Source organism: Anabrus simplex, chromosome 4, assembly GCF_040414725.1.
Source record: "Anabrus simplex isolate iqAnaSimp1 chromosome 4, ASM4041472v1, whole genome shotgun sequence".
NCBI lineage: Eukaryota > Metazoa > Arthropoda > Insecta > Orthoptera > Tettigoniidae > Anabrus > Anabrus simplex.
The window spans coordinates 221,451,337-221,473,368 of NC_090268.1; the positions used below are offsets into that span (position 1 = coordinate 221,451,337).

The window sequence follows — 22,032 nt, forward strand, 5'->3', positions numbered from 1 at the left end:
ACTTGAAAATAGGTGCAATGGTATGATATTAGCATTTTCAAGATAAAAGTGATGCCAGTAGGAAAGAAACCTAAGAGGTTGGGAATACAGAATCAGAATGGGTAGATCATTTCAAGTATTTATGATTGTAGGAGAATCAGAGAGAATTTCTATGATAAAATGTATATATAAACACTTCCCCATGAGGACAAACTATACTGATAACGTTGATGACTGTATTGATAATGGACCTTCCTGGGCTTTAAGGACCACATTCTTCGTCAACGAATGTGGTAGCTTGAATCTTGAACGGAATTCTTCAAAGATCTTAGGAATTGTACTTTGTTCATTTAAATGTGGCAGAGGCCACAGAATGGTGCAAGCAACAGTTGAAATGTTAGGAAAGAAAGACTGGAGGAATTGATTCAAACCTCAGAAGTTAATAATATAGAAATTCATAAGATTTTCTGTGTTAGATGAGGATTATAAAGGTTGTTTGGTATATTATAACAATGTTGTAAACCAAGTAAAAGAGGCTTCAAAATCATCTCAGTTGACCAGTAGGAAAAACAGGCAGAGGAACAAATTATAGATGAGAGAGAGGGAGAAAAAAAGGGGAAATACATAAACAGCCGTACAAGAAGTAAAATCAAACTCAGCTATAAAACAATCAGTAATGACATCAGGAAAACTAATTGGAAAAGGGGAAAAACCACAAAAGAAAAACTGAAATCAGTCAAAAAGTGAGGAAAGTTTACAGTATGGACGGACTGGTGTGAAAACCCACGTCAGTCCATGCTGGTTCCAGAAGTGATGAACAAGAAGAATGAAATCCAAAAGAGGTGTGTTCAACTTGTTGGCCTACTTATTAAGATGTTCAACGAACAGACAAGGTACCAGAACAGTGGAACATATCTGACATATTTAGATTGATGCTTTCACAGCCCGTAATAATAGACACAGTAATATAACTTTTGGGCTTTTGCTGTGTCAAGAAGAAAGGATGAAATTCTTTATGTTTCACAGAGAATTTTGCTCCACATCTTTAGAATAAAATCTTGTATATCCACGAGCAAAATTTCTCTAATCTACTACCAAAGTAAAGCATGGATCAGGCATGAATACATTGGAAGATCTCTTAAAATTGAGAAGGGACTTTGTTAGGAAGACCCACCTTTTCACCTGCATATTAGAGGATGTTTTCCAGGGAATGGAATGGAATGTATCAGGATGGCATCAGGATTGTTGGTAGGAATATCTCAAATCTGAGGTTTGCAGATGACATTGTCCTTTTCTCAGTGAGTTACGTACAATTTCAGAAGATGATAGAAGATCTAAATGAACACAGCAAGCAAGTTGGACTCATGACCAATAGCCTCTAGTCTCAAAAGAGGAAGTGGGCAGGTTTAATGAACACCATAAAGTGGACAAGGGTGATGACTGAATGGTCTGATGCTGAAACAGGTGGCAGGACCAATTTGGATGTGAATTGCACATAACAGAGGAATCTAGGAGGTTGGTTGTGAGAGTGAATCAAGGTGCAGCAAAGCTAACGCAGTGAGCTTGCAGTTGCGGTCAGCAGTATTCTGTAAAAAAGAAGTTAGCTCCAGGGTTAAACTATCTTTACACTGGTTTGTTTTCAGACTGACTTTGCTGTATGCTTTTTTTTGCTAGTTGCTTTACGTCATACCGACACACATAGGTCTTATGGTGGCGATGGGACAGGAAAGGTCTAGGAATGGGAAGGAAGTAGCCGTGGCCTTAATTAAGGTACAGTCCCAGCATTTGCTTGGTATGAAGATGGGGAAACCACGGAAAACCATCTTCAGGGCTGCCGACAGCGGGGTTCGAACCCACTATCTCCCGGATGCGAGCTCACAGCTGCGCCTCCTAACCGCACGGCCAACTCGCCCGGTCTTTGCTGTATGGAAGTGAAAGCTGGGTGTACTCAGGATATCTTATTATAAGTTAGAAGTAATGGGCATGAAAGAAGCGAGAATAATCGCTGGTGTAAACAGGTGGGAACAAGGGCACTGTCTCGTCTAATATCCATAGCTTCTGTTTTGTTTGTTTATTTCTTTCGTTTGATCCTTTTGGATGGTCACAGTGTTGTTATCACAGAGTTCTTTAATGTGGCCCAGATTTGTTGAGGTGTTCTGGTATCATTACTTTAGCCATTAGTTACCTGGAAGTGTTCTCACCATCTGAAACAGTGATTTTTATCTGATATTTACTCAAATGAAATCAGATTTCTTGTTCTATCTCCTGAACTTTTCCAGGTATGTAATTTTTGCAGGTAGTGTTTTAACACGGTGGTTGTTATGGAATAATTGTCCGGTTCCATGGCTAAATGGTTAGCATGCTGGCCTTTGGTTCAGAGGGTCCTGGGTTTGATTCCCAACCAGGTCAGAGATTTTAATCTTAAATACTTAATTCCCTTGGCTCAGGGACTGGGTGTTTGTGCTGTCCCCAACATTCCTGCTACTCACACACCACACATAACACTATCCTCCACCACAATGACACGCAGTTGCCTACACATGGCAGATGCCGCCCGCCCTCATCGGTGGGTCGCCTTACAAGGGCTGTACCCAGCTAGAAATAGTAACATGAAATTATTATTATGGAATAATTGTTGTTGATGGCAAATTCAATGAGATGATCTGTCTCCTATTCTGTATTTACCAGCCACTTGTTTTAGGTCTTCATTCTGTGTATTACCAAATTTTGCATTGAAGACATCACTTATAAAGGTTATTTCCTATGGTTGTTTTCAGTTTACAGTGAAAGTCATCTGCACTGTAGATGTACGGCTTGTAAGGTTTGCATTCGGTCGCTATTGGCTTGGAGGTCTATAACAGATACTACTACTAAAATGTTTTCATTCCTCCCCTGAAGGGGGAGGCGGGCCTCTTAGACGGTGACGCAGGCTCTCAGGCTGGGGGATTTGTTATGGTAAAGGAGATGCATGGTGAAGGTGAGGGGGTTGGCGGCCGTGGCCTGTACCCGGAACTGTCCCGGGTTTTGCCTTAGTGCAGGAGAATGGAAAACCACGGAAAACAATACTAAGGACAGCCAACGGTTGGGGCCAGGCGTGAAGTCCAGCCTTGTCCCGTCTCCCGAATGCAGAGGTGTTAGAGCCACGGTAGAGCCGTAGCCACTCCTCCTCTGCTCGGTTGACCGGTCAGAGTGCAGGGCTGTTGGATCACGGATCAGCCGTGGCCACTTATGGGCCGAGACCCACTCTGCATCTACCGACGAACAACAGATAGTAGTAGTGTGCTTGTTGTTGTTGTTGTTGCAACAACAGGACAGTGACGCTGATCCCTCATACCAGCACATCATCAATGAGAGACTGATAACCTTACTTCAGCCACAAATAGCTGAAGAGCGAAGGCAGGCAAGGCACAAATCTTGAACACTTGGCAAAGCATAGAGAAGGTCCGAGAGTACAACATCCCAACATTCTTGCGCTTTGTTGACTACAGGAAGGCATTTGACTCCATGAAGTGGGAGCCTTTGTAGGGCATACTTCAGAACATGGGAGTTCCAGATCATCTGGCATGTCTGATGAAGACAGTCTACACTAACAACAGACCCAAAGTATGGGTCAACGAAATGTTTTCCAGCACCTTCAAGACTGAAGCAGGAGTCAGGCCTGTACTACACAACATCTACTGTGATCACATCATGAGGAAGGTCCTATAGAAAGGTGGCTTCAGAGTGGGAGGGAAAATGGTCAGCAACCTGAGGTACACTTTATGCAGAGAGGTCTTTCTTCTTTCCTGGCCTAATGTCAGTACTAATGTAGATTAAGCCTAGTTTCATGACTGGTTGTGCTTCTCTATAGGGAGGGATGTATTAACTATTGTGGTGGTTTGTAGTGTGATGTGTTTTGTGAAGATGTGTGTTTTCTCTCTCTCTCTCTCTCTCTCTCTCTCTCTCTCTCTCTCTCTCTCTATCTCTCTCTCTCTCTCTCTCTCTCTCTCTCTCTCTGCACGGGACCTTTGAACAGAAGGCCGCTCACTTATCGAGCCAAGAAGCTGGACATATTATTGGGTAGACACAACCTTCTCATGATGGTGCATAAGACATTGAGATCCAGTACATTGGCCTGCCCAGTCTTCTGAGCTTAACCCTTTGCGAGTGATGGTTATTCATGGACGTGGACGGGGAAAAATTGTAAAATAAAAAATGCATGAAAAATTTGGGAAAATTTACTAAAACCATTAAAATATACCCATATTAACCACATGCGTTATTTAATATTTAATAAATTCAGTCTCATCATTGTTTTCCCTGGAAGAATGGCTCAAGGAACACAGCATGACATGATCTGACATTGGTTAACTTTAAGTACAGATTAGTCGTCTATATGTCTACCCGTCAGTTCTATTTCCTGAAACAGGGTCGGGGATGAGGTGAGATGAATGGTGCGTTTATACAGTCGGATGCCCTTCCGAATGTCAACCTCAGTTGGGGAGCTAATGAAGATGAAATTAATAATTGTGAGTAATTGTAGGTGGATGGAAATGGCTCTAGCCAATGATTAGGTGCTGTCCTGGCATTTGCCTGGAAGTGAAAACGGGAAATCACAGAAAACCATTTTCAGGACAGCGACGGTGGAGATTAAAGTCACGTCTCCCAAATGCAGAGCTTGGCTCCACAGTCGTAGTGCGGCTATTCTGCTCGGTACACATTAGTCCACTGTTATGAAATATATCTACTAAAATCTACTTTCAGTCATGTTTTGGTTTCATTTTGTGTCTTTGTTCATCAAAATGGAAAAATTAGTCAAAGAATTAGTCACAGCACTTGAACCCACGCTCTGCATAAATGACATATATAAATATTCTATGGGGTGTGTTTCAGTATCAAAGTTTGGCGGCAACATTGGCCTTTGATCAATATTACAAACGGAAATAATAGGCATAGTTCCAGGACTGTTATTACTAACGTCCCACCCCCTTGTGTGTTTGTTGCGTCAGATGAGCTGGAGAAAGAATTTTCATATCCAGAGTCACACACACTAAAATCTGATACTTTTATCTGTATCATCCAAGAGTAATTCAGTAAGATAAATTCCTGATTTCAAGTTTTTGAGTATTTAAACAGAAATAAACATAGATGTTTATACATTTCTAAATATTTGAGTGCAATTTGATAGAATCTCTTGATGTCCTTTGTAGAACGAAACATGTCATTGTATTTATTAAGCTGTTTCTTTTTTCAAGTATAATATGTTTTCTTTTTCAGGTAGTTTAAACATTTATTAATCAAAATTAGTTTCGGCAGACTGAAGAAACTAAAAGTTATACATTTTATGTATAGTCTCTGGAGCACTTGATGTACAACCCATACTTAATTTAATTATGTCCAGGTCCATGGGTAAATGGCTAGCGTGCTGGCCTTTGGACCACTGGATCCCGGGCTCGATTCCCGGCCAGGTCGTCGATTTTAACCTTCATTGGTTAATTCCGATGGCATATAGGCTGGGTGTGTGTTCTCTTAAGCATTAGAAATCGTCCTAGGTAAAGGTCCACCCTCACAGATTGGCAGATTGACTATATGGTGTCAAATCAGAAGACCTGCACCACGCCTCTTCAGAGGCTCCTCACCATTAAAAATTTAACTTAATTATTATCAAAATATACTGTAGTTCACTTGTTTCTGAACTTGTGAGGAACTTATACCATACCATGTTCTGATATATATATATTTTTTTTTTTTGAGTGACTGTAGCTATAGCGTGATGTACAATCCCAGAACCATACAGGAGGCAGTGCATGAGGCCACTGTGCCCTGTGCAGAGTGAAATGTTGCTGTACTGTTGCTGGAGTGGCCATTTTCATTTGTTATTTTTTTCCAGGCTAATGTCTCTGGTAAAAAGTGTCAACTTTGTAGAGAAGGGACATTCGGACTGCAAGCTGAGAATGCTGACGGCTGCACTCAGTGCTTCTGTTTCGGACGTACGACAGCGTGCACGCAGGCCGGGTTGACGTGGTCGCAGATCATGATACCTCGCCCTCGAACGTTATCCATTACTTACGACTCTCAATCACCAGGAGGACATCTCTATCCTCTGGACAGTCAAGAGATATGCTTCATTCATGTGAGTTTCACTTTTATTGTCGTCAATCTGATAATTCCTTCCTAATATACCTCATCTCATGGTCTCATGTTTTCAGGAAGTTTCCTACCTCAGTACAGTTCAGATCTCTTTAATGTATGACAAATTTTGTGGTATTAAAGCTTTTGTTGTATGATTCCAGCAGAAAACGAATGTTCCTTATGTGTGATAAGTGGTCAGTAGAAATACCTTGATTTGATGGTGTAATAACTGTCTTGTGCAAGTTCATTTCACCAGGGAAAAATAGTGCTTTAAAAAGTTGGGGATAATATACGGTGTTCAAGGAGCTCGGGTAATTTTGCAGTAGTACTCAAAAATATTTCGAGGGATGGCAAAACGCTTCTTGATGCTTGCGGGCAAGTAAACTCAGCGTGAGTGAAACGACGGCAAATCACCAGAGTTCTCTGCGACAAGGAAATGCTGGGGTCTGTTTAAAGTTTCACGTACCCATTCGACAGACGGATCACCATCAACAGCGTTACATAGCATCGCTCCGCATTAGCTCTGATGCGTTGTTTCGAATTCAACCTACAGAATTAATTTTGATATTTGAAGCCATTTCTTTCAGTTTTGGTTCACTCAGTTAATAACTTTGTCTCTTTCTCAGGTGGCTTATAAATTTATTTATTCATTTATTAATGTTGACAGACTGAAGAGCGTAACAGTCATAAATTAAAAGAGACAGTAAAAACATAACTACACTTGTACAGGGTAACACTTGACAACCAACATATTATAGTGATAATGTTTGTACATACTGAAAAAAATTAGAATTTGATAGTCAGATGGTTTAGCCACACTATTGCCATAAGGGTAGCATATAATATTTCTTCCCAGTCTCCAGTTAGACTCATTCAGAGAGACAATGTGGTTCACATCTGGCGTCTCTACAGTCACACTCCAGAGAGTCTGAAATTCCCAACAGCACTTCCATTTTGTACTGGACTGCCTTTTTAAAAAGTAAGAGGTGACCAGTTTTCTCTCCATAATCCTTCAGCTTAGTGATTGGATATCTTGATTTAACACGTGATTATGGTAAATTGCTTACTGTGTTGTATTTGAGACCCACTGTACCTATTCCAGTTTTCCACCATTGATCAGAGAATTGGCAATGATAATATAAAGCAAACATTTATTTTCTTTCAGCTGGCATTCCCTGGAAATAGGGAAATGAGTCTGAATGGCACAGCTCGACTGAATGTCACCAACAACTTGTACGTTATTCCTGGTGATGCTGGCGATGTTCGAATGGGAGTGAGCTACTTGTTCAGCGCTCCCATCTATTGGCAGCTTCCGCAGCAGTTTCTTGGAGACAAGGTACTCTATTTCTATTACACAGATAGTCCTTGTTATTCGTTATGTTTCTGCTCTTGTTGTATTTGTATTATTTGCTAATATTATAAAACATTGGTTTAATGTCCATCAGGATAATATCACCAACCTGTTTTTCTTTTTTTCCCTGGCCATATTTGTGCCCGCAGTGTAATCTGTTACCTGCAGCAGTTAGATCACGCAGATATTCTATTTTTGTCCTGCTGATCTTTAACCATCTCTCTTCAAGTGCAAAGGCCCAGTACTCTAGTTTCCTAAGAACTCCTTCCTTAGTCTCTGAACACAGTATCGTGTCATCTGCATACATCATCCACCATCGTGCCACACTTCCCTCACCTTCTCTGTCATCACATCCATTACTATGATAAACAGGCATGGATCCAAAGGAGATCGTTGCTGCAAACCAATTTTTAGTTTCCCTGTTTCTCCAATACTCACTCTCACCTGTCTGTACATCTGCTGTACCACTCTTGACATATTTCTCAGCAACATTACTTCGCCTAAACCTTCCCCATACCTCTTTTCTTGGCACTATATCATACGTCTTTTCGAACCCACTATCTCCCGGATGCAAGCTCACAGCTGCACAGCCAACTCGCCCGGTTCCTAGGTATTGATATAAGGAAAGATCTTCATTGGGGTAATCACATAAATGGAACGGTAAATAAAGGGTACAGACCTCTGCACATGGTAATGAGGGTGTAAAGGAGAGGGCATATAAGTCTCTGGTAAGACCCCAACTAGAGTATGGTTCCCATCTGTCTCGGTGTCAACAGTGCATATTGTTGAATTTTTGTGCATATTTCCACATTTTTAGTGTCACAGGTTCACTATGACGACGAATACTCCCCATGTGCTGTCTACATACCCCCTGGTTCAAATACGAGGAAACATCATGGTACAGTTATATTATGCACATGTTACAGGTTCTGTCATATGGTGGAACTTTGAGGTTCACTGTGAAAACTGAAGGTAGTAGTTCTCGACTACCTTCCCACGTGCTGTCTACGTACCCTCTTGTTCAACTACAAGGGAACAACATCATTCTCGAACACTTTCCGGTGATCCCACCTACGGCTGGCCACTACGGTGTACGGTAAGTTCCATAACACATCTGAAAATAAAGGGATTCCTATCAAATAAGACGTCTTTTATTACCCTGAAGTCTAACTCATTGTTCTGAGTTTGATTCCCAGGCAAATCATGGTTTTCTCCCTGTAAGTACATCACCAGCTTTTTAATGTTATTGATTAAGATGAACATTTTATGTTAAAATTCTCTCTCAGTGCCATAATGAATTTGAACTCTGTCCCCTTTATGTCCTACCTTCTCAGCCGTCAAGCCTTGTTTATTCTTTGAAAATGGTTGGGAGGAAAGTTGTTTTGGTCGGTCGGTGAAACAGGTTTTCAATATGTTTTTGTTATTTGTTTAACTCAAAGTTACGTAATTCAAAGTCCGATTTTGTTGTCCCAATCACTGAATTATCAAGGTTTTACTGTACCATAAAATACATGTAAAAAATAAACCCATTTAATTAATAACAGAAAGAAATGTTTCATTCCTGAAACAATGTAATCAGATTCTATCGTACAACTTTATTATTCATGTATAATTTCATTTTTTGTGTAAATGTTATTGATTAAGATTGGGTGATTATTATGAACAACCAGAAAAACATTTTATCTTAAAAATTTGTGTTCAATGCCTTAAATCTTTGCCTGGTGCAAAGGGTATTTTTAAAAAAGAGAGCTGCCTTGTCTATATTGGATGTGTTCTTGGGTACATATTTCGCTAAAATCAGTGCCACTCGTTCCCGACATTCGTTAATACCTTCTGCGACAACACTTGAACTTTCGCCACTTACTGCCTGCTTAGTGATATTATGCCATGTTTCGAATTGTTGCAGCCAGCCGTTCGAACACTGGCAGTCCAATCCGTGCTTCACTCCCAGTTCGTTGGCTTTTTCTTTTATCAGTGGACCCCCCCAAAACCCCATGGCACTACAGCACTACCGCTGCTCAGCCCAAAGGCCTGCAGATTACGAGGTGTCGTGTGGTCAGCACAACAAATCCTCTCCGCCGTTATTCTTGGCTTTCAAGACTGGCGCCGCTATCTCACCGTCAGATAGCTCCTCAATTCTAATCACGTAGGCTGAGTGGACCTCGAACCAGCCCTCAGGTCCATGTAAAAATCCCTGACCTGGCCGGGAATTGAACCCGGGGCCTCCGGGTGAGAGGCAGGCATGCTACCCCTACACCGCGGGGCTGGCTTATCAGTGGACCATCCACCAGAATATTATTTAAACGGGCTTGATGAAACCACTCTATTAACTCATCTTCTACCTCCGTGTGCTTTGCTCCTCGAATTCGTCTCTGTTTGATCAATCTTCTTAGCTTTATCGTCTGTTGTTCAATCTTTTCCTGATGTTTTAAGAATGTCGAAAGTGTTGATAGTGGTATTCCATACGTTTTGGCTATTTCATTTCTAGTTCTCATATCTTCTCATCGACTTCCTTGATTATCCATCATTTCTCTGCTATTGTCTTTGCAGTATGTCTTCTTTTCGTCCATTATAATGAATTTAGACTCTACAAAACTTGAACAAAATTAACTCCGCAACCGTACTGTACGTGTACCTCATGGCAATAATAAGGCTCATTGACAATGCGATAACCAGGCGAGTTGGCCATGCGGTTTGGGGCACGCGGCTGTGAGCTTGCATCTGGGAGAGAGTGGGTTCGAATCCCACTGTTGGCAGCCTGAAAATGGTTTTCTGTGGTTTTCCATTTTCACACCAAGCTGTACTTTAATTAAGGCCATGCCGCTTCCTTCCAACTGCTAGGCTTTTCCTATCCTATCATTGCCATAAGACCTATCTGTGTCGGTGTGATGTAAAGCCACTAGCAAAAAAAAAATTCAATTATTATTATTATTATTATTATTATTATTATTATTATTATTATTATTATTATTATTATTATTATTATTATTAGCGTATGGTAACGTACACAAAACAATACAAAGATATACAGCACAAAATATATACATAATTACAAGATAAACGCATAACATTGAAAACAATCGTGCAAGCAAAAGGGTTCAAAGAGTTAGATCCAAGTTCTCTAGCCATTGTATGGCCTCAGAAGAAGCCACCACAAAGTCCTGGCTGGATCCAGCGAATGCCCTTCCAATGCATTCGGTGACAATATGGTTGATGGTCTGCTTAACTGCACCACAGTCACAGGCTGGAGATGATCTCATACCCCATTTAAACAACATTGATCCACATCTTCCATGGTTAGTACATACTCTGTTGAGGGCTACCCATGTCTTGCGGGGCAAATCAAAGCCAGCTGGAAGATTCTTATAATTGAACAGTGTCTGCCATTGAATCGGAGCTACGCTGTTCTACTCTTGTTGCCGATCAGTTTTAGGATTGAAATCCCTCCCAACAAGTTCCTGTGCTGTTTGAATAGGAGGAGATCTTGATTTGAGGTGACTGAATCTGACGTTAACATCTTTATGGATAGGGAGATCAGGATTGGTTAATATCTTATTGTATTCTCTATACAAGTTGTTCAATCTTCTAATTCTAGGAGGTTCTATGTGGCTGAGCACTGGCAACCAGAAAAGAGGCGTATATTTTACTGTGCCACTTATGACATGCATTGTTTCATTCAAGACTGAGTCCACCTTTTTAGAATGAGAACTGTTGATCCAAACTGAAGAACAGTACTCAGCTGTGGAAAGCACCAATGCCATAGCTGACGCAAAGTAGATGCAGACCGAACTCGATAGCTGCAGTCGCTTAAGTGCGGCCAGTATCCAGTAATCGGGAGATCGTGGGTTCGAGTCCCACTGTCGGCGGCCTTGAAGATGGTTTTCCGTGGTTTCCCATTTTCACACCAGGCAAATGCCGGGGCTGTACCATAATTAAGGCCACGGCCGCTTCCTTCCAACTCCTAGGCCTTTCCTATTCCATCGTCGCCATAAGACCTATCTGTGTCAGTGCGACGTAAAGCAAATAGCAAAAAAAAAAAAAAAAAAAAAAAAAAAAAAAAAAGTAGATGCAGAAGCTCCCCATGTGGAGCCAGCAAGCTTGTGGATGATGTTGTTGCGTGACCTTAATTTGGCTGCTAGGTTGGTTAGATGTTTTCTGTATGATAGCGTTCGGTCGAGAGCAACTCCAAGATATTTGGGGTTGGCATTGTAAGGGAGAAGGCTTCCATTAAGTGACACTTTCAAGGTGATATTCACTTGTCGGTTATTTAAATGGAAGAAGCAGGTTTCCATTTTACTAGGGCTTGGTTTCAAGCACCACGTTTTGAAGTATGCACTCAGAACATCCAGGTCTGCATTTAAAGTTCTCTATATCACATTAGCATCCACATGCTGACTAATTATTGCCAGATCATCGGCATAAGCAAATTGACGAGAGCTCATGACAGGAGAGAGAACAGATCCTTGAGGTAGACCATTGTTAAGTACCTTTATTTTGCTGTGATTTGTATGCATGACTACCTGGATAATTCTATTTGAGAGCATATTGTTAATCAGACGTGACATTTGACCACACTTTGTTAGTTTAAAGAACTTATACACAATACCTTCTCTCCACACTGTATCATATGCAGCTGTTAGATCAATAAACACTGCTCCACTCTTTAATTGCTTTTCGAAACCTGTCTCAATATGTGTTGTCAGAGCAAGCACCTGATCTTCACAACTACGTTGAGATCTAAAACCAGCTTGTTCGATTGGAATGATTCTAAAAATTAGAGGGCTTATTCTATTGTAGATAAGCCGTTCCAAGAGCTTAAAGCAGACACTCATTAAGGCAATTGGTCTGTAGCTATTGACAGAATCCGTAGGTTTACCATGTTTTAAGATAGCTAGTATCTTAGTTCGTTTAAACTCTGAAGGGAGTTGACTTGTTCGGAGTATGTTAGAGAAAAACTGCACTAGCCAGTTCCTTACATTTTTTCCACAGTGCTTCAAAAATTCTGGGTGTATACCATCAAAACCTGGGGACTTTCCATTTTTCAATTCATTTAGGGCAAGCAAAAGCTCTTGCTCAGTAAAAGGAGCAGAAATGTTGGAAGAAGTAGTGTACTGCTTTCTCAAATGAGACAGTTCATTTTTAATAAACCTTTTGTGTAATTTTTCTGGCTTGGATTTGGACAAACTAGCAGTGCGACTGGCAATATGATTAGGTGAAACCTCTGGTTTCAGCTGAGGACTGTGAGGTATTCTTCCTAGCTTCTTCAGAAGGCTCCAAGCTTTTCGACTTGAGTGTCTGAAGTCCAGTTTATCCATGGTTTCCTTCCATCTGCTTCGTCTAGCTTCATCTAGTTTATGAAGAAGCTTGTCAGCTACATCCTTTTCACCACTCCTCTGGAAATCTTTATAAAGTAGTTCACAAGCCTCATCCCACCCTGGTATAAAGTCCTTTCTCACTCCACAGGGAATATGTCTTTTAGCACATGTTAGAATAGCTTTCACAAACCTAGAGTAGTTACTAACCTCAGGAGGAATCCATCGTATGGTACTGTCAAGATCAGCTGAATAGCTCTCCCAGTTAGCTTTACTAAAGTTCCAGCGAGGGAGTGGAGAAGATCTTATAATAGGAATCTGCATTCCAATTTCCAGAAGGACAGGTCGATGTTGACTATGTGGAAAGTTCATAAGAACTTTATGAAACACAGGTAGGTTTGTCTTTTGTTACAAAGCTCTGCCCACTCTATAAGTTTTTCTCCACACTGATCACTATATCTATAACCCCACTGAGTATGGTGACTATTGAAATCACCCACATAGATGGATGGGTGAGAGACTGTTTGAAGAACACTGTTAGGCCACTGAATTCCTGGAGGTTTATAAATATTTATGATCGATACATCATTAACTTTTGTAGTGATGTTGAAAATACCTGCATCAGAATTAGCAAAAACTAAATAAGTGCAGGTGATGGAATTTCGAACAAAGGTTGCAGTTCCACAAGACTGATGATAAGTAGCTCCCAGTAACTTGTATCCAGGAATGTTTCCTCTTGAATGAAGCTGAGATTGATCAGAGGCATGAGTTTCCTGAATTCATATTACATTAACATTATTTTCCAATGCCAGTTTGGAAAGGTAGTCACTTGTAATCTACTGATTCCTTTGATGTTGATTTAAAGGACTCTCAGAACAGTTCCCAAGGGCTTTGCAGATTGGCTCTGTAAAGAGCTAGTATCGTTCGTTTCGTATACCATTAGCCAGAAGATCACAAGTGATAGTCTGGCTACCAAAAGCTGATGTTCAGTTCAGTACTGGCAACACAGTTACCTGTACCTATCCAGGGGCACCACGGGGAGGAATCAGCATCAATATAAGCTTTAATTCCCATAAAACTGAAGCAGGCCAACCTACTATTCTGGCACGTATGCGACAATGTGGGATACGAGACAGTCGTTAATTGTCATCTACAATGACTTTATTTGTTAGCTGCTCTGCAGCAACCAGATTTTACATAGTTTAGGGGCCTGATGAGAACTTTAAATTATATATTAAACATATTTCAAGTTAACCGATCGAAATAACACATGAAAGTCTATATTTGAAATCGGGGATTGGCATAAACCAATTTCGAATGAAAGAGTTTTCACTGTATTTCTTAATGTTACAGGCTGCAAAACTTAATGGTCATATGTTAACTAAGCTGTAATTTTAAAGAAAATACCGTGGTGTACTGAATCGGTCAGACATTGCCTATGCGCAGTTCAAGTCCAATCTAACACTGAATTTGAAGTAAATTTGCAGGAAAATGAGGGATGTTCAGCTTAACTATTCCACAATACAGTGGTAACATCTACAAATTACAGTCGAAAACTTCAATATCTTGTGGAGGCTGAAAACACTTTGAATTACTTCAGCTCCACCAATACCATTATATTTTATCTATTTGGTTTTAAAACAAGCTTTATAATACCTCTAAAGGGAACATTCTCATTTTGGATACTTAGAAATTCTTATTGAAGAGAAGTCTATAATTTTCCTTTGTATTTTTCTTCGTAACACTGTACTCTCTACAGATTTATCCAGCACATTTACACCACCAAAAACGGCCTCACTAAGTGATGACTGTCCTTGAATAAAACTGCAAAATCTGACCAGGACTTGACCAAGCCAGCAGACCATGAACTCCCAACTTACACACCACCCCGTACTGTCGACAGCTTGCTGGGTGTTGTGAAGTAGCATAAAGTAGAATGTTAAACTGCTATGGTACACAGCTACTCAAGGTTGCAATGTGCAATACAGTTATGATGCTATGGCATGGAACTAGTCAAACAAGACACTGATTAAAATTTAGAATCCCTTCACTATTGATTTTTTTTTTTTCATTTTGGTGTTTACCTTCCTAATTCATATGTTCCTCATCACCAGATGTTTCACCCCAGGCTTGTGTCATTGTCATACTTTCATATGTGTGTACACCTGTTATGTTATATGATTCCCTCTCAGACCGATTCTGATGGTTCCGTCAGCTTCCGCTTTGAATGCTAGCGCTGTACTGTGTACGGTGAGCCATCTGGTGATGAATTAACGTACCACTTCCACTTCTATCATTAACGTCTAAATTCAAACTTCATTCTTGGAGAAGTCTTCCCCGTGAACAGTCGAGATTTTGTTCTGAAGATGCAGAGCAAAGTTCTCTGCGAAACATAAAGAATTTCACCTTATTTTCCTGAGAGGCCATAAGCCCAAAAGCCTATATCATGGCTATAAGTGCGGGCCGTGAAAGCATCAATGGTAACATTAAAATTTAGAGATTGCTATTCTTACATAAGGAGATGCCTTAAGTTCAGGTTACTTCTAGAGGAACTACTTTTTCATGGGGATAATGTGTATGTATAGATTATGTTCTGCATAATTTTGAGTTACAGAATCACATTTTACATCTGGGCTTGAAATAGCCTTCAAGGTATTGAAAAAATTAGAGTAATAGAACCTCGAGTTATTGAAAATATATAACACATACATGCAAGATTCCTATCATATGAACAAAATTCATTTCGTATAAAGTAAGATTCCATCGGGAAACAAAAATCCCTTCCAGGTATAGAAAATTCGAGTCATAGATATTTGAGTTATACAAGTTTGACTGCATTAGTTCGCTTTAGAAGCGTTATCTCGTGAAATACATGTTTATGTTCTGTCTACTAGCTGCAGCGTGCATTGCGATGATATTTACGAGCAGTTATTTGATGGTAGTGATTCTGATATTGATTTCTCATGTCCTCATTGATGCCCGAGAGAACACGCCATATATTGAGACAGGCAAGTGATAGGTGCAAGACATCATTTTTCTATGGAATGTGTCCAAGGAACCCACTACTCTATTCCAAAATTAGCACGTGATGAAGATCGCTATGCATATTGTTGACTGATTGGCAATATAAATTTCGTGAAATACTGAGTTGTGACACATGTCTCATTCACACATGTAGCAACAAAATGTTAAAACTCATAATCCAATCAGGGAAGATGAATGCTCCCTCTCTACCACTGGCCTGTCATTGTTCTATAAATGACTTTATTCTTTATGCAGGTTCCACGAGTCCCTCTGGCAGACAAGGAGTAGCTCTATCAAGACGGTAACGCGAGAGGTGTTGATGGTAGCTCTTCAGAATGTACAAAACATCCTGATTAGAGCTTCTGACTCCATGGACTTCACTAAGGTCATGTAGGTACATCATTTATTTATGGTTTCTGCTTTCACTCAAATACTTTTAGCAAATGTAGAAAATGTAACAGAGGAGCTTGCCTTGTGATGCTGACTTGTTTAAAGAAGGCCAGTTCACCTATTACAATAACATTCCCCACATAGCTGATTATCTTATCAAATCATTGCCATCCTCTCCAGGTCTGTATACCCCACTTAAAATTTAATTAACTTTTTGTAGCTTACAAATTCTTCTTTTACCATTATGAATACCCCCCCCCCCCCCCTCCCACTCTTACCGTTCCTATCCCATCTCCAGGGTAATCACTCTAGTTCTGTGAGAAAATTTCCATATCCATAATATCACTTTTCAGTCATGACTCAGCTCCTATTGCAATATCTGGTAAGTATGTCTCTATTAAATTACTTAATATTATTCTTTACTTCTACAGTTTAACACTTTTAAGACATCCTAAACTGACCTCCAGATAACTATACTCTCATCACCGCTACCTGTTTCCTTGAATGTACCTATGTATAACTCTTCTAAACAGACCCCCTAACTTATATGTACCAATGCAGTGCAAGTGAAGGCCATCTGAACATAGATCCCTATCTCCTACCGACCCATTAGAATCTAATAATCTCACTCCCAACTTTCCACATACCCATTCCATAGCCTCATTGAAATCCCTGATCATCCTCCAGTCAGTATCTCTGCTCCCTTAATCATCCCGATCTATGTTAGTATCTACTGGTGCTTGTCTTATGTTGTTGGAACCAACATGTAAAATTACCACCTTCTCCTTACCCTCCTCCTTCCCTTCTACTTTCCTCAACATCTGCTTTTATCTGGATAACACTTTACCCTCATTCGCTATCCTCCACACATTTTTGCAAAATGCCTAACAATAGAGTCATTTAATTATCAGAACCTCAACCATCTACCTCTTCAGATTTCTTCTTCTCCTGGTCTCCCTGAACTTCCCCGATGGCTGCAGAAACTATTTGCTCCTACAGCTCTGTTCCACCTCCCTCTTCCTATCCTCCACTCTATGTTTCTGTTTCATAGAATTAGCTTTCCCTTTTGCCTCATCCCTCCTCTGTAACATTTCCCTGTTCCCCATCTTTCCTGTGCTGTTCTACTCGCAGTGACCCATACTGATTCCTGATCGATACATCTCCTGAAGTCACTCCTGATGAATTCCTTAGCCCTCATTTTTCTTCCCTTTAAAACATTAGCCCACCTGTCTTCCACCACAACTTCTCCCCTTCCTTCCCCTCTCTCTTGTCTGGACTTTGACTGAGGGAGACCTACCCTCACTCCTGTGCTGTGTTAATTCTCTTCACTCGCGCACTCGATATACGTCCGTGCAACTCATACTCGGCACGTAACACTATCCTCCGCCACAGTAACATGGTAGATCCCGCACACCATCATCCTGTTGCACCACTAACCACATGAAATATGGTATTCAGCACTTAACACAAGTTTATGTTGCCATAACGCCACAATCCTGACCTTGAATTCCTGCTTGATGTAATTTGATGACTGTTTCTCCAAGGTCATACGGGCAGGCTTTCTGTTGTAGATTGTCCGAGGTGACGTTAGACACGGCTGTGGCTGTGCCTGGTCAGCCACACCCTCTCGCTCGTGGAGTCGAACTGTGCAGCTGTCCTTCAGAGTACAACTCAACGTCCTGCCAGGATCCCAGCATAGGCTTCTACCGCTGGTACGACAACAGCACCGCAAGTTCCACCATTGTGATCCGCTTGGTTGGTGAAGCTCGACCGTGCCAGTGTAATGGCCGCTCCAAAGTTTGTCACATAGAGACGGGACATTGCTTAGTAAGTTCATTTCTTTAAGGGGGCATCAGTTTTATAGGTTCAAATATAAGAAACTATTTGCTCCTTTTATCACCAGCTATATATCTCCCTTATCAACAGGGTAAAAAGAGATAAAAATCACATTTCAAAATACAAATTTGTTCCACAACTTTAGATACAATTACTTTATGAGTCATAAAGAGTTAATAATTTAGGTACATATTTTACCCTATTAAAACTGTCTCTCAAAACAATGTTTTTCGCTCATAATTTTGGAGGTGGTTAGCACTATACTGTTTACATTTTATATATAATAACGTGTTCTGCCTTTAGGCAGGTTTCACACAGCCGCTCTCCATGCAGTCCTGTCTGCAGCCATACTCTTAGTTTCTTCATATTTTCCTGCTATTTTGACACTGTCCACCATCTGGTACCTTCTCCGTCCTCTTCTTCTCCTTCTATTTACCAATCCTTCTAGCGCTTCCATCAGCAAACACTCTCTTTGTAGCCAGTTCCTCTTCCTTGTATGGATGATTGGTAACAACTTCCTCTTTACAATTTCCACTTTTCTCCAGCTCTCTCCAGTATCTGATCATTCTGTAACCCTTACTGAAGATATCCTTTTCATCTTTCTCCATAACCACATCACAAATGCTTCTAGCCTCTTTTCATCTACCTTCCTTAGCATCCTGGTATCTGCTCCATATAGCACCACACTCCAAACAAAGCATTTTGCCAGCCTCTTCCTTAACCTCTAGTCCAAGCATCCACATAGTAGTCTTTTCTTTCTGTTGAAGTCTTCTCTAGTGATGGCAATATAAGTTCTTACGTCCCTGCTGCTTCTCATATCATCCATTATTATGCTTCCTAGATATTTGAAAGCTGACACTTGTTCAATATCCTGCTGGTTTATCTCAACGTTTGCCTTGTTCCTTCATGCACCAACTAGAAACAAGCATCCTGGAAATACAAAAAGACTTAACATGGTGAGAAGTGGAGGTAGCACTGGACAAGATGAAAGGAGGGAAATCCCCACATTTAGATGAAGCAAGTATCAAGATGGTGAAGGCAGCAGGAGAGGTAGGGAAGCAGTAGCTTTTTTTTTTTTTTTGCTTTACGTTGCACTGACACAGATAGGTCTTATGGCGATGATGGGTACCAGGAAAGACCTAGGAATGGGAAGGAAGCGGCCGTGGCCTTACGTAGCTTTATCGTGTGTTGAAAACTGTATGGACGGGAAGAAGGGGATTATCATATCCATCTTCAAGAAAGGAGAGAGAGATTGATATGTCACTGTGAAAAGATTTTTGAAAAGATTCTGCAGAATAGAACCGAAAAGAGAAGAAGAGCAGTATAGCTTCAAATTAGGAAGATCCACATTAGACCTTATATTCACAGTAAAACAACTGCAATAGCATCATTATGAGTGAGGTAAAGATCTACTGATGGCCTTCTTGGACTTTGAGAAAGTATATGATCGTGTGAGCAAAAACAAGGTATGGGAAGCCTTACAGGAAAAGGGTGTTGAGAAGCAGACAATAGAAAGAATGAGGGAGATGTACAATGAGAGTGTATGTTGTGAGAGAGAACAGACTGGTTTGAGCAAAAAAGTGGATTAAGACAATGAAGTGCTCTGACACCTGTGCTTTTTGTTGTAGTAATGGACAAGTTAATGACAAGTGGCAAGGAAAGATGGGAAAGGAAAATTGAAATGCTCAGTTTTGTACAGGAAGGAGTTAGAAACAACCCAGCATATAATCTGTACATGCGATGTTCTAGCCCACAAATGTACAACATATTTGAGAAACAGACTGGATAATGAGACAGTACACTTTAACTAAGAAGACAGAAATAGTGAATTGGTGTTAATTCCAAACATAAATAAATGCATCAGGAACAATTTACAAAGAAATAAAAAGTAAAGACAAAGGAATATAAACCTCAATATGCAAACACATACAAAAACAAATTCTAACCCCTTATGCCAAGCTGATCACACAGCCATCTTAATTGGCGGGTGTGATTTAGTACTTTACCTATTTTTGTTGGAATGTATGACTATGAATTTCATAGTGTATTTTGTGTTCTCATGTTCACAGAACTGTTCAGACAACACTGGAGGTGCACATTGTGAGCGGTGTGCAGAGGGTTACTACGGTGATCCAGCAGTGGGCTCATGTCGACCTTGTCCCTGCCCCAACGTTGGCCAGAACTTTGCCGTCAGCTGCCAAGTGGTCAGGGGGAAAGTCATCACCTGCCACTGCCGTAAGGGCTACACTGGCAAGCGCTGCGACAGGTGAGCCAGCAAATTACTAGGGCACAGCAAATTTCCCTTGGACTGTTCACTTGCAATCTCATCTTCATCAGTGGTTTGCAGTCCTACTACTGATCAGTGCCATAAAACATTTCCAGATCATTCTCTCATTTGCTGTTTCCTTCATCGATACATAATTCTGGGCCAGGATGTCGATTAGACTGTGTTTAAGGAAGGTATGTTTTCCTTCCGTGTTGCCACAGTTCTCATTAAATTGGAGGAACGCATTGTGCCACCTCACCATGCGAGGTGACGGTTACAGATTGTGCGAAGGATTGGTCTTTGTTGGTTCACAGTGTCCAGACATCTTAACTCTCCACGTCACATTTATCATCTTACGATAGCAGTGCATCTGAAAGGCGTCATGAAGGTTCTTTTCAGTTTTATTTTGTGTCCACATTTTACAGGCATAGAATGCAACTATCCGAAGGGCAAAACTTGGTTGACTTGGTACATAGTAATCTCCTCTTCTACATAAAAACTGTTTTTGCCTGAGGAATACAGCATTTAACTTCAGTGGTGCAACTTCTGTCCTCTGTAATCTTCTGACCTCAGTAAGTAAAAGACTTGACTTGTTCTATGTCTGAGTCATAAATCAGTCTTTTGGAAATGTTGAGACTGTCATGCCTTTTGTCTTTGAGGTGTTTATTTTCACACCATATTTCTGCACCTTTGATACAACTCTTGAACAGAATTGCCTGCAAGGTAGATGGGCTGCCAGCTAGAAAGGTCTGATCATTTGTGAGCTTACTTACTTGTATATTGATTTCTACTCCTAAACTTGAGTATTCTAGAGCTTCTGCCATCATCAACTCACCAAAAGCATTAAACAGAATTGGGGAGAGAGGATATCATTGATAGTGGAGTGTAGTTGATTGTAGAATGTCTCTTTTCTCCTCTGTTGGTACATTGGCTTGAATAACTGTCGTCTTGGCAAACCATGACTTAAACCTGGCAATGATGACAACTAGCATTCCAACCTTTCAGTGCTTAACCGTAGATCAGGCGCACCAATTTCTGTCATACTACCGGGCGCGTCGTTGACTTTGTCAACCAGTTATGTTTTCAGTCGTTTACAGGCTTCCAATTGCATAAACATTTCATTTAACGGCGTTTTATCTATTGTTTCAATGTTATTCTCCAAATAAAATTAAAAACTTGTATTAGTGATTAATATGAATGTACTTAAAATGGATAATCATGAACAGGTGCTAATTCTGATAGGTACATGAATACTGCGCCTATTTAAAGTGAGTTACGTAGTAGATACATAATTAAATTAAAATAATGGTCATATTTTAATATTTGCACAATTATACAATGAAATGTTGAGATATAATAGCAAAGAAATGACTGGATGAACAATAAACTTTGTTTGCCACGTTCAAGAAATTTTTCACACATTATCCTCCGAGCAGTGCCATAATTTCACTGCGGTTTGCAAATTTAGCATCACGCTTGCGGCTGTAATTCACTTCCTCCTACTTCCTAGAAATGTGCAAATTAGTCCAGTATAATAGTTCATCGACCATCTCAGCGTTTATCAGTTGCATGAAACAGTCAATTTCTGTTGATACCATCCTCGCCTCCCCTTCCGGTCCTGGCAGTATTTTTACAACATTCCTTGCTTTTACCCTCGAAGTAAGTTTTGAAAAGTCCGTTGTGGACCACATTGTTCCTCCATCTATCCTGAAGATAAATTCCCTTTCGTTACCGTCTTCATAGATCTCACTGTCCGAATCGAC

The 22,032-nt window shown here is 40.5% G+C and overlaps 1 protein-coding gene across 1 annotated transcript in view; it reads left to right on the forward strand.

Annotated features, from left to right (window-relative positions):
* wb (wing blister) overlaps positions 1-22,032 on the forward strand; it is a 682,542-nt gene that overhangs the window by 516,340 nt on the left and 144,170 nt on the right. Inside the window, exons 19-24 of the mRNA XM_068227209.1 lie at positions 5,849-6,091; positions 7,256-7,426; positions 8,368-8,537; positions 16,033-16,167; positions 17,739-17,994; positions 20,073-20,269. Coding sequence (XP_068083310.1) covers positions 5,849-6,091; positions 7,256-7,426; positions 8,368-8,537; positions 16,033-16,167; positions 17,739-17,994; positions 20,073-20,269 — 1,172 coding nt within the window. The remainder of the gene's footprint in view (positions 1-5,848; positions 6,092-7,255; positions 7,427-8,367; positions 8,538-16,032; positions 16,168-17,738; positions 17,995-20,072; positions 20,270-22,032) is intronic.